The sequence below is a fragment of the Giraffa tippelskirchi genome, chromosome 1 (assembly GCF_054371585.1).
Source record: "Giraffa tippelskirchi isolate mGirTip1 chromosome 1, T2T-mGirTip1v1.2.pri, whole genome shotgun sequence".
Lineage (NCBI taxonomy): Eukaryota > Metazoa > Chordata > Mammalia > Artiodactyla > Giraffidae > Giraffa > Giraffa tippelskirchi.
Genome location: NC_137275.1, coordinates 109,176,553 through 109,189,402, shown reverse-complemented (window position 1 = coordinate 109,189,402; position 12,850 = coordinate 109,176,553). Strand labels below are relative to the sequence as shown.

General features: G+C 49.9%; 1 protein-coding gene across 12 annotated transcripts in view; it reads left to right on the top strand.

Moving 5' to 3' along the window:
- The window catches only part of LOC145505843 (uncharacterized), a 92,145-nt gene that overhangs the window by 43,442 nt on the left and 35,853 nt on the right, over positions 1–12,850 (top strand). For all 12 annotated transcript variants that reach the window (XM_081488937.1, XM_081488907.1, XM_081488916.1 and 9 more), the window contains 3 exons: positions 1,912–2,061; positions 4,795–5,018; positions 6,791–7,022. In XM_081488937.1, the coding sequence (XP_081345063.1) occupies positions 1,912–2,061; positions 4,795–5,018; positions 6,791–7,022 (606 nt within the window). The remainder of the gene's footprint in view (positions 1–1,911; positions 2,062–4,794; positions 5,019–6,790; positions 7,023–12,850) is intronic.

Here is a 12,850-nt window from a genome sequence, read left to right as displayed (position 1 = left end):
AGCCTGGTAGGCTACAGTCCATGGGGTCGCTAAGAGTCGGACACAACTGAGCGACTTCACTTTCACTTTTCCCTTTGATACACTGGAGAAGGAAATGGCAACCCACTCCAGTATTCTTGCCTGGAGAATCCCAGGGACAGGGGAGCCTGGTGGGCTACCGTCTGTGGGGTCGCACAGAGTCGGACACGACCGAAGCGACTTAGCAGTTAGCAGTTGCTTTACACTGCTGTGTCAATGTCTGCTGTACAGCAAAGTGAATCCGTCATATATATATATATATATATATATATATATATATATATATATTTATATTTATATATATATTTATATATATATATATATATATATACGTGTGTGTGTGTGTGTGTGTCTACATATATCCCTCTTTTTAGATTTCCTACCCATTTACTTCACCACAGAGCCCTGAGTAGACTGCCCTGTGCTGTAGAGTAGGTCCTTACTCGTTGTTGACTTTACGCATAGTCTCAGTAGTGTACATACGTCAACCCCAGTCTCCCAGTTCATCCCCCCCACCTGCCTGTCGAATGTATACCTGATGATGCTGAAATTTCCTTCGGGTTCACTCAGGCGAGTCTGGTGACGTCTGTGGAGCCCGTTCTCTCGGAGAGATGGGAGCCCGCTGTGTGGGCCCTGCTGAGGCAGCTTGCCTGGCCGTCTTCTCTAGTCTTCTGAGGTTCTGCTCCTTGAGGGGATGTGTGACATTGATACCGGCGGTCAGACAGGTCGAGTGGCGTTTGCTCACCCTCAGAGCCTCAGGCCCGTGCTGTGTAACCATGTAGAGTCATGATGTTTCTGGTGGTCGTGTCTGCGGCTGTCATGATTGATGAGAAACTGCCTAACGGTCATTGTGAAAAGAGAAGAGTGCTGAGGGTTCGGGCCTCCTCCTGTGAGCCTCACCTCTCCTTTGTAGGCAGGCAGACAGCGCCCACCCTGCCCCACCCCTCCCCCGTGAGACCGTCTCAGACAGAACCCCTCCGACATGTGCTACAGCAGGTGTCCTTGTTTAGTAGCTTGGTGTGAGTAATTCTCTGTGAGAGCTCAATGTGAGAACTCAAAACAGAATATTTGCACGCTTGTATAACCTTTTCCCACTACTCTTTGGCAACAGGAGGAGATTAGGTGGCAGAGTTCAATATGTAGAGAATTCTGGGAAAAGCGGCCTTGAGACCTTTCACTTTTAATGTCAGGCCTTTGCCCACATTGGTTACTTAGTAGTCGACTACGGAGGGACCTGCAGTGGATTTTGACCTGGCGGACGGGAGTTGCACCAGCAGCAAGTTCTGGTCCTGGTTTGACCCTTTCATACATGTGGTGTAAGTCTGCTTTAGAAGAATTAGGCTTGAGAAGGCTGCTTCCAGTTGTGTTAAACTTTGACTTCTGTTTCCACTCATTACTGTTACTTGAATTCTGAGGAAATTGCATGAGAGTTTTCCGACTTTTACCCGAGGAAACGAGCCTCAGAGGTCCCTGTTGGATCTGTCGAAGGTCCCTCCCTCTTGTGGATCCAGTCCGCCTGTGTGGTGTAGCAGACAGAGGTCGTGACTTCATGCCAGATACCATTCCTCCTGGAATTCATGCAATAACAGGGTAGTTTAGTATACTCTTTGCTGTTTGGGTTGATTATGTTGAAGAGAAGCTTGGGAAACCGAGTGGCCAGACAGAACGTTAATACAGACATATGGGTGCCAATCGTGGCAAATGTGACATTTTAAGTAGGCACGTTTTTGCTCACGTCCGAGGAAACTGCCGTGTCTAGGACTTTAATTTTGAGGACGCTAACTTTATTTTTGAGTTGAAACTTAGGATTTAGTCCAACTTTTTTACGCGTACGTGTATCGGAATGTTCCATGATAATGACTTACCTTTTCTACTCTGCAATGCCCGGTGTAGGCCATGGTCCAGAACACGGACGTGGAGGTGCGAATCACTACCCTTGAGAGATGCTACCTTGCCGCCCAGCGCGAAGCCACCTCTGTGCACGACGACCTCAATGATAAACTTGAAAATGAAATCGCAGATAAGGATTCTATGCATCGACAGGTAACGGCTTTTACTGAACTGTGTCTGACTTTTATAGTGGTGAATTCCTGAGGAAGGAAGGTAAACACCTTTTCATGTGACTCCCACGTTGTAAGGCACCTGCCCCCTCACACTGTGGTCCTGAAATGGTTTTGGAACAAAGCGTTGATAGATCGCTTTATGTCTTCCCATTTTCCTTTTTCTGGCTACGAGTTTCCTTTTAAGGCATGCTTTTTTTTCTTAAAAGAACCAATTTTGATAACTTGTGGCCTACTGTGAGGCCCAGCACAGTACTAATTAGCACCGTTTTGATTGAAATCATCCTGCGAGTAAATGGATACACATACCCATCATTTTATAGTGAGAAGAATTCTCATTGGAAGTTTAAGTACCTTTGTATTTTCGCCTCATTTATGGCATGTATTTTTTCATACATGTCTGTGTTTTGAGCTGCCATGTTCAGTGAGCAGCTAGTTTGGGCCAGACATCGTCAGAACTAGGACTCCAGCAGTGAATTAAAAACCGTGTGCGTTCTTTATCCACTGCCATGTAACAAATCACTGCAAAGCTTAGTGACTTCCCAGTGAGCAGGTCACAGTCCAGTTTCTGTGCTTTGCAGCAGGTGGGCCTGGTTCAGGGCCTCCTGAGGACGCAAACATGGGAAGGCCCCCCAGGGCTGGATGGCAGGCTTTCAGACTCACCTGGCTGGTGGGGACAGGCCCAGGTCCCTGCCGTGTGGACCTCTTCACGGCCTGGCTTTCCTCGGAACACCCTCTGAGAGCGAGAGCGCGGGATGTAGCCCGGGGCCTTTCGCGCCCCGGTCTCGGAAGCCGCACACCTTCAGTTCTGTTTGCGAGAGTGAGCTGCGAAGTCCTGCCTCGCTCAGGGGCTGAGCAGGAGTTGCCCCCTCTGCCTCTTGAAGGGAGGAGGATGGAAGAATTTGTGGACCCATTTTTAAACCCACGCAGCCTGTCGGACAGTAGTGAGCAGGGGAAGGAGACCAGAGTGCCCGAGTTGTCTGAGGAGGGGGGACGATCGTGTGTGAACAGGGTGGCCAGCGAGGTGACACCAGGAGGGTGACCTGGAACAGAGACCCGGAGGCCGGAAGAGAAGTAGCCACTCGGAGATAGATCAAGGGTCGTGTCAACAAGCGGAGATAAGGGAGAGAGAGGGCCGCATCAGGGAGGACCCCGGGCTCAGGCCTGAGCAGCTCGAGGCCAGAGCCTGTTTCCTGAGCTGAGGAGGGCTGTCAGGGCAGGGAGCTAAGAGACGGGCCTCAGCCCTGTTGAGGTGGATGAGCCCATGGGGTGTCCAGGGGACCTGTGAGGTCAGCAGCTGAGTGTTCCGGCCTGGATCCAGGAGAGGCCTCACTCAGCTCAAGGTGGACTTGGGTCGTGGGCATACAGATGGTGTTTAAAGGCACAGACAAGGTAAAGTCACCAGGCAGGTGCCCGTGGAGAGATAGGGGGTGCAAGGGTAGAGCTGTGGGGTGCCTCGCATTCCAAGGTTGAGAAGGGGCGCAAGGGACTGACTAGTAACCCTAGGGAGGGCGGGGCCTGGTGCCCAGGGAGAGACATGCTTGGGGTGGGGGGAGGGCAAGGAGAGGAGGGGGCTTGGTAACATGGGTTCCTCAGAGCTCCCTGGGAGCTGCCCTGCGAGCGGGGCACACCGCCTGCTTGCAGAGAGCTGGAGACTGGGCGGGGAGGGGGACAGTAGAGGCCTCTCCCAGGGAGCTCTCAGAGACCCTCAGTGGGCGCTGCAGGGAGCCCTGGAGGAGGAATCTGCTGGTTCCCTTTGTGCGATTTTAAGGTGAGAGAAGGGAGAGGACGTGCTGGCTGAGCTGATGGGGGTGAAGCCATATGCAGCTGGTTCGCTGGAGAGGAGCAGGAATGATGGCAGGTGGTCCTGGAGCCAGTGCAGGGGGTGGCCCAGCCCTGGGGAGGGGTCGTGACGAAGACAGGGGCGAGGGCGCTGGCCACGGGGGACAGGGAGCCAGCAAGCCAGCACCTCGAGGCTGCCCCTCGGCTGCTTTGAGGTCATGTCTGGGAAAGAAGGCAGGACCTGGGTGAGAGTGGGCCGGGGGGAGATGTGCCAGAGAGAAGGGTGTGAGGTGTGAGAGCTGGAGGGCGGCTCGGAGCCCAGCAGGCCCTCTCCCGCACGTCTCTGGTGACAGAGCCGCCTTGCGGTGTGAGGGGCCGTCCCCCAGAACAGCCCGCGGGCCTGCGCCCCGGGAGGAGCCCCGCGGGGGGCTGGCCCTCCCAGCCCTCCCAGCCCTGCTGGCCCTGCTTGCGCCTGTCTGTGCGTGTTCAGACCAGCCTGGAAAACGGAGGGCTGGGGACCTGCGAGGATGGCGCTCCTCGGTGAGTAACACAAGTGGTGACCGCTGAGGTGGACCCAGAGGCTGCGGAGCTGAAGGATTTCTTTTTCTTATTTTCCTTCAGCCTGGCTGATGGAGGCACAGATGTATTGTTGTAATTTTCGGACTTTGTCTCTGACTCCATCGGCCCACCCTTGTGAATAACCTCATAGGATTGCCTCCCATCCACGCTAAGACCTGAATGTCACCAGGCCATCTAGGGAGTGGGTTCTCCTCCTGCCTGTTTCTTCAGTACTGCTCGCTTAAGAGATGGCAGTGTCTCATAAGCATGGCCCGTTTATCCACAGTTGGGGCTTCCATGTAAACTTGTGTTCAGTTCCTGATAGACTTGAGCTGCCCTGAATGTCGCTGACGAGACGTGGTCCTCTCGTGCCCAGGTGCAGACCCTGAAGGAAAAGGACTGGGAGCGCGCGCAGCAAGCCAGCGTGCCGGCCAACGTGGCCCAGGCGTTCGAGAGTGACGCAGACTTGTCTGACGGCGGGGGCGACAGGGCCACCCTCTTCAGCTCGGCCGCTCTGCTGTCGCCCAGCGGGCAGGGCGATGCCGAGACTCTGACTGTGATGCTTCAGGAGCAGCTGGACACCATCAACGAAGAGATCCGGTGGGTGAGCCCGAGCCGAGCTCCCCAGAAACTCGGCTTCTCTGAGGAGCTGTCTTCTCCTTAGAGAAGGCTGAGTGTTCCATAGTAAGGAAACTGACTTCAAGTCTGCTTCAAGAATTTTCAGTTCTGAGATTGCCCTTGATTATAGAGCTCAGTCAGCCAGGGCTGTGGGGGGCGTTGTGGGGTGTCCCCCCACCAGCTCTGAGCCCCAAGGTGGGTGAGGTGCCGTGACAGTGTCCCCTGCGGCCCGTGCACCCTCCAGCACTGAAGGTTCGCCCTCGTGTGTCCCTCGGAGCCTCCCACATTCTGGTGAAAAGCCACCTGAAACAGAAAAGCTGGGGTTTTGGGGTGGCAAATTCCCCCTCAGATCTGCATTTTCCTTTTGAACTTAATACAGTGTGAAGGTTGGCTTGTTGTACGACAGTGGTCCAAGGACATGTGTTTGAGTTCTTCTCAACTCATCAGTGTCTGTGAGATGTTTTCTGTAGACACCGTCTGGGCTGTTATAACAGTTTACAAACGGGATAGAATCCAAAGGCCCGCCTCATGGCGAGCAGGGGCCTTGGGTCTGGGTGCGGCCAGGTGGCTGGGGGCCCCGAGGCCAGCCTGGTGCCGCACCCGCACAGCTCTGCCTCCTGTCCCTTGTCCACGTTCAGAGTGGCCACAGGCCGGTGACCCTGCACAGGACCTGGCAGAGCTGCTGCTCAGACTGTTCTTGTCACGTCAGCCCAGGCCGAGGTGCCCGTTCCTGTCAGCCGAGTGCGGGGGGCCCGGGGGAAAGGCAGGGGTGAAGGGCACAACCAGCAAACGCAGGTGGTGCCGCCTGCACGTTTGACGCTGAGACAGACTGCTTTGTGGGCCGTGTTTGAGCACAGACAGCTCAGAAAGATTGTCTTTCCCCCTCCCCCAGGAAATACGGAACGGTTACATATTAATATGTTTATTTTTACAGCATGTTGTCAGGTAAAAGTGATTTTTCCTTAGGTAACATGTTGACTTGAGGTAAATGGTAAATTCTTTCCATCAACTTGTTATCAACAGTGAAAAACTTTCAGGGTGGATAAGGAGAAGTGAAACTGGAGAGGTGACGACCTGCGAGAATCTTGTATTTTATTTTGAAAATCATGTTATATGCATAATCGAATATTTAAACTGCTATATAAAATCATCCGCGAGACATTAGGGGAGAAGAGCAGTAACTGTGAATTCTAGGTTAATGCAGCACATTGACATGAGTCCAGAAACTCACACAAAGCTGGTGGAGAACTTCATCAAGTGATGCATTTGTACATAGACAACCTAAAAAATAAAAAAATCAATTCAGCACTTCATCTGGTCTAGAGACTTGTGTTTAGAAACTCCAGCTTGTTCGTGGCTCACTGTTTTGATTGTACAGAGTTCCTGATTCCCAGCGGAATAGACTTGAGGCACTGCCGTGCATCTCTGCCCTGAGAGCGGGGAAGGTAAAGGTTGTCAACTTCAGGTTATCTCCTCACAGGGAGAGAGGCGCCACCCAGGCCCCGTCAGAATGTTAGAGTAAACCAGTCAAATCAAACGAGAATGATCAGGGGCCACTTTGTAAGACTCAAGGATAAGTTATTCTAAGTTTGAGAATATTGAAAAGAGGGAAAGTTGAACCTTTTTGCTGAGATGTTAATTGAGCAACTGTTCCTGGAATATGCTAATCGTGACACAGAATGCAAGCCCACATTTGTTGTCCAGACACGTTCCTCTGCTGACAAAGGCAGGTGACGGGTTTTCTTCTATTTTAGGTTGATCGAAGAAGAGAAGGAGAACACGGAGCAGCGGGCCGAGGATACTGAGAGCAGGGTGGGCAAGGGGAGCTTAGGCAACCTTCGTTGTTGTAAATCCTCGAGCTCCCTCAACCTGTGTCCCGCCTCCTCGCTCGCCAGCTCCTGCCCGCCCAGCAGTGGGCGCGCCAAGCCCCCAAGGAGGCGGCACAGCTCAGCGCGGAAAGTAGACCAGCGGGACATCAAGACTCTGGTATGTGTCTGCCTCCTCCCTGCCACGTCCCTCCCCCAGCACACTGGCTTTCTTTTTTGTTTGTTTGTTTTTTGTTTTTTCTGTTTTTACCCAGAAGAAACTCAGGTACATTTGCTACGCTTAGAGGTCTAAGATTTTTAAAAACTGCCTAGTCTTTAATCATTCCATACTCGCACAGCAACAAATTAGTCTTGATATTTGGACCACCGGCTTAGCACGTCATCATGAACTCAGCCAGGGCCTGCCTCTGTAACGTTGGGCCCGGCCTGTGCTGGACACAGCAGGTGCAGGGAAGTTTCTGTTGTCACCGAGTAGACAGCCTTGTGAAAGTAACCATAGGCAGCTCTCCTGGCGTGTGAGACCCACGCAGCACATTTTTCATTGGGGATACCTGGCTGCAGGCTGCAGGCCATGCGGTGGGAACAAAACCAAGAATCTAAACTGGTCTGCTTGCTGCTGGACCTGGCTGCACGCTCAGGCCAGCTCTGGGTGTGAAACCAGGTTAAAAGCCTGGTGCCCCAGGGCCCCAGGGAAGAAGTTGGGCTTCCTCACTCTTCTGAGTCTAAAAATGGGATGACGACCTAGGGCTTTTGGTGACAGAGTGTGCAGCTCTGAAGCGCATGTTCCTGCTTTCTTCCATGTTTAGCTTAGGTTTCCTGAGCGCATTGCTGTTTACCCTGTGAAATCATGTCTACAACACTCTGCTTTGTAACTGCACTTGTATTATCACTTTTTTTGTTACCACCCATTTCATGTTAGCTGCATTGTTAGTCAGCATATAATTAAATTAACTGTGAATCATTTTAGCAGCATGTGAAGTGATAACTGGTCTATTTTGTGGTCTTTTGACACATTGGTTTTATAATATGCATCACTGGCCAATTAGTTGATAGTGTGTATTCTTTGACGATTTCTCTGTGGTTTCATGCTTGATTTCTTTCCGAGTATTTGTAAAAGAACAGTTCTGTATATTTTTTCTTGTTGCTGGAGTTCTCTGACGGTGTGTCTGCTTTCATCGTTGGTTTTGATTTCCTGTCTCATCCTGTTGTCTGCTTCGTTGTCATCAATCCAGACCCCAGCTTCCCACAACCGCACCCCCCCGAGGCTGTAGTTTACCCATCCATCTCCCCTCCCCCGTCCTCCCACTTGCTCTGGTCATAGCAGTCTGGGGTCCACAGCGTGTGTCCCCTTAGTCGGGTTTCTGCTTTGTCTTCATGTCTCATTAAATGGTGTTTTCCCCCCATAGCACTAAGTTTGAATTATTGTTATCACTGTGCAGTTACAAGCATAATGTAGATGGATGATACACTACAGAACCTGTGTAATTCATAACTGAGATTATGCTTACCTGAAGAAATGATCCTCTTATGTGTAGAATTAATGGACTTTTGACACAACATCCTTTCTGTGTTGGTGCTTGTATTTGAGACTGTAAATCTCATCAGCTTTTGCATGCTTAATGTCTCTACTAGACTCTTTTACAAAGTATCTTCTATGGTTCATAAAATGTGAAGACTCCACCTGCTGTTATGCTAGCTTTCATTCTTACATATTTTCATAGGGTACCTGCTTTAATGAATTTATTTTCAGAAGTTTGAAATCAAATTCTAGGTAACGATTTTACATTAATGTCCAACAGGTGGTTAGATTTGTTCAGTGTTAAAATAGGTATTACGGCAACTTCCTCGTCAGTTAAATTACTATTTTAAAGTATAACATGTTTTTTTTTTATTAAGAGAAACTAACTTATAGAGAGGTTTGGCTGAGAACAGACAACTGTTAAGGCCCTTTGTTGTACACAGTGCTGTGCTTTAACAAATCATGATGTTGTAATAGAATTGTATCTTCCTGAGGAATAATGTATAGTGTTTCTCTAGTAAATCTTGAATAGCTTATTTAACTAATGTGGTCCAACAAATTGTTCTGTTTCCAGTTACATGTTCTCTAAATCTACATCTCACTTATATGTTTGCCGTCATTTTTGCTTTACTGTCTTTGCCTATATTGATTCTTGAATTTTTAGCTTCAAAGTCGCAATAAATCTGGTTTCTCTTCATTTCTCTGCATGCATCTATCAGTCTAGTGAGTTAAGGAAGCATCGTCGAAAGGTAAACTATTTAGTAATTTAGCATGCCTTTGTTTCTCTGTGAAGTATTAGAGTCCTTATCGTGTTAGTGAATGAACACTATGTGGTTACGTACTGGTGGATGATTGACATTTTAATAGAAGTAATGAAACTCACCCACCACTTAAAATATGCTGATGATGCAATCAATCCATCCTAAAGGAGATCAATCCTGGGTGTTCATTGGAAGGACTGATTTTGAAGCTGAAACTCCAGTACTTTGGCCACCTCACGCGAAGAGTTGACTCATTGGAAAAGACCCTGATGCTGGGTAGGATTGGGGGCAGGAGGAGAAGGGGACAATAGAGGATGAGATGGCTGGATGGCATCACTGACTCGATGGACATGGGTTTGGGTGGACTCCGGGAGTTAGTGATGGACAGGGAGGCCTGGCGTGCTACAATTCATGGGGTCGCAAAGAGTCAGACACGACTGAGCGACTGAACGGAACGGAACTGAACTGAACTGAACTGAACTGATGGTTCTGTTGGAAATAGGTCATTGGTTGGGACAATTGTAACAGTTTGCCTTTCTCCCACTTGTTTGCCTTCTAATCATCTCATGCTTATTTATAATAGACATAGTATTATTTATTATTTTTAAAATTTTCTTTACTTATTTTTTTGGCCATACTGCACAGCTAATGGGATGTTAGTTCCCCAACCAGGGATCAGACCGGTGTGAAAGTGAAAGTGCCAAGTCCTCACCTCTGGACCACCATGGAATTTCCACGTAGTGTTTTCTTAAAAGAAATGACTGAATCAGAGCCATAGATATTAGATTTGGGGGAAGCCAATTTAATGACGGTGGGTAGCAGTGTGCAGGAGACTCTGTGTGCCAGGCACCGTGTCCAGTGCTTTCTGAGCCCGTCATCTAATCCCGCAGACACCCAGGTGAGGTCCAGGCTGCTGTTATCCCCATTCAGCAGATATGGACACTGAGGCTTAGAGAGGCCGGGCACCGTGCCCAGGCTCGCATACCCAGCGGTGCGGTGCAGACTGGTCTGATCAGAGCCTGGACACTTAACCGTGGTGCCGTCCATCCCGCTTTCCTCCAGAGGCCCTCCTGTCCATCACAGCAACCCTGATGGAGGGAGCCTCAGGAGGGAGCTCGCTGCCTCTCCCCTCGGGTCACTTGGATGAGCCCCTGTTGTTGGAGTCCAGTGGCCCGAGGGCTGGCCTTCCTTGTCCCTCTCCTGCTCCCAGCCCGCTGATGGAGCACTCCTGGGGCCTTCCCACAGGACTTGGGCAGCCGCGCTCCGGTTCAGGCAGCTCAGTGCCCAGGAACCCTTCTGCCGGGCACAGCAGAGTAGCTCCGTCACCCTGAGGTTGGTGACCTGGGTGTGCCGCTTGCCCGCTTTGTGGCCTGCTTTGCCCTCCTGTTAAATGAGGACACGGTACTGCCCATCCGACTCACGTGGGCACCCGTGGGGCGGGCTCCCATCCTGGCGGAGGGTGCCAGGCTGGGGACCCAGAGGCCTTTCTTAGGACAAGGCCCGGGGGAAGGGCCTGGCCGTGGTCCCTGACTTTGAGGCAGGTGTTTGTCTGCATTCAGTCCTAGTCAGCCCAGGTGTGTCACTTCCCTGCTCTGTTCTTTGTTGTTTTCTGATTTTTATAAATGCTTCTTTTAACTTGAATTTGAGATTGATCCCTCTTCAGTTCCATGTGGATAATTTCTAGCTTTTGTAGCCTTCTGTTGTCTGAGGGTGGTTGTTAGAGATCAGGGGAGAGTGCACAGTTTATCCAGCTGCTGTTAAACGAGTTCAGCTGTATTTTGCAGTAAGTCACTTGGTTGTCACCAAGCTCCTGTGGAGCTGCAGTGGATCAGTATTCTTTACAGAATCCCATTACAAAGCCACAGGTTAGTTGGTTAAAACGACGCACTCATTGTTTATAAAAATACTTTCCATGCATGCTTCCTAAAACCTCCCCTGGCTGAACCACACGCCCACATGTATAAGTGAGACCTGTCTGGACCCTGAAGGGGTTTATCTGTTCCCCACACTGTTGCCACCACTGTTTCCTGTCCTCAGACCCAGGACCAGCGGAAAAGCTGGGCGTCCAGGAGAGATCTTTTTTTTTTTTTTTTTAATTAGCTTATTTTTTAATTGAAGGATAATTGCTTTACAGAATTTTGTTCTTGTCTGTCAAATCGCAGGAAAAATCAGGCATAGGTACACATATATCCCCTCCCTTTTGAACCTCCCTCCCATCTCCCTCCCCTCGAGATTGATAGAAGAGTATCTCTTAGTGAAGACTTCAGTTGAGTTCAGTCGCTCAGTCGTGTCCGAATCTTTGCAACCCCATGAATCGCAGCACGCCAGGCCTCCCTGTCCGTCACCAGCTCCCGGAGTCCACCCAAACCCATGTCCATCGAGTCAGTGATGCCATCCAGCCATCTCATCCTCTGTCGTCCCCTTCTCCTCCTGCCCTCAATCCTTCCCAGCATTAGGGTCTTTTCCAATGAGTCAGCTCTTCGCATGAGGTGGCCAAAGTGTTGGAGTTTCAGCTTCAACATCAGTCCTTCCAATGAACACCCAGGATTGATCCCCTTTAGGATGGACTGTTCGGATCTCCTTGCACTCCAAGGGACTCTCAAGAGTCTTCTCCCACACCACAGTTCAAAGGCATCAGTTCTGTGGCGCTCAGCTTTCTTCACCGTCCGACTCTCACATCCATACACGACCACTGGAAAAACCATAGCCTTGACTAGACGGACTTTTGTTGGCAAAGTAGTGTCTCTGCTTTTAAATATGCCATCTAAGTTGGCCAAAACCTTCCTTCCAAGGCGTAAGCGTCTTTCAGTTTCGTGGCTGCAGTCACCATCAGCAGTGATTTTGGAGCCCCCAAACATAAAGTCTGACACTGTTTCCACAGTTTCCCCATCTATTTCCCATGAGGTGATGGGACCTGATGCCATGATCTTAGTTTTCTGAACGTTGAGCTTTAAGCCAACTTTTTCACTCTCCTCTTTCACTTTCATCAAGAGGCTCTTTAGTTCTTTTCCACTTTCTGCCGTAAGGGTGGTGTCATCTGCATATCTGAGGTTATTGATGTTTCTCCCGGCAGTCTCGATTCCAGCTTGTGTTTCTTCCAGCCCAGCGTCTCTCATGATGTACCCTGCGTCTAAGTTAAATAAGCAGGGTGACAAGGACACACAGCCTTGACGTCCTCCTTTTCCTATTTGGAACCAGTCTGTTGTTCCATGTCCAGTTCTAACTGTTGCTTCCTGACCTGCGTACAGGTTTCCCAAGAGACAGGTCAGATGGTCTGGTATTCCCATCTCTTTCAGAATTTTCCACAGTTGATTGTGATCCACACAGTCAAAGGCTTTGTTTGGCATAGTCCATAAAGCAGAAATCGATGTTTTTCGGGAACTCTCTTGCTTTTTCGATGATCCAGCAGATATTGGCAATTTGATCTCTGGTTCCTCTGCCTTTTCTAAAATCAGCTTGAACATCTGGAAGTTCACGGTTCACCTATCGCTGAAGCCTGGCTTAGAGAATTTTAAGCATTACTTTACTAGCACGTGAGATGAGTGCCATTGTGCGGTAGTTTGAGCATTCTTTGGCATTGCCTTTCTTTGGGATTGGGATGAAAACTGACCATTTCCAGTCCTGTGGCCACCGCTGAGTTTTCCATATTTGCTGGCATATTGAATATAGCACTTTCACAGCATCATCTTTCAGGATTTGAGATAGCTC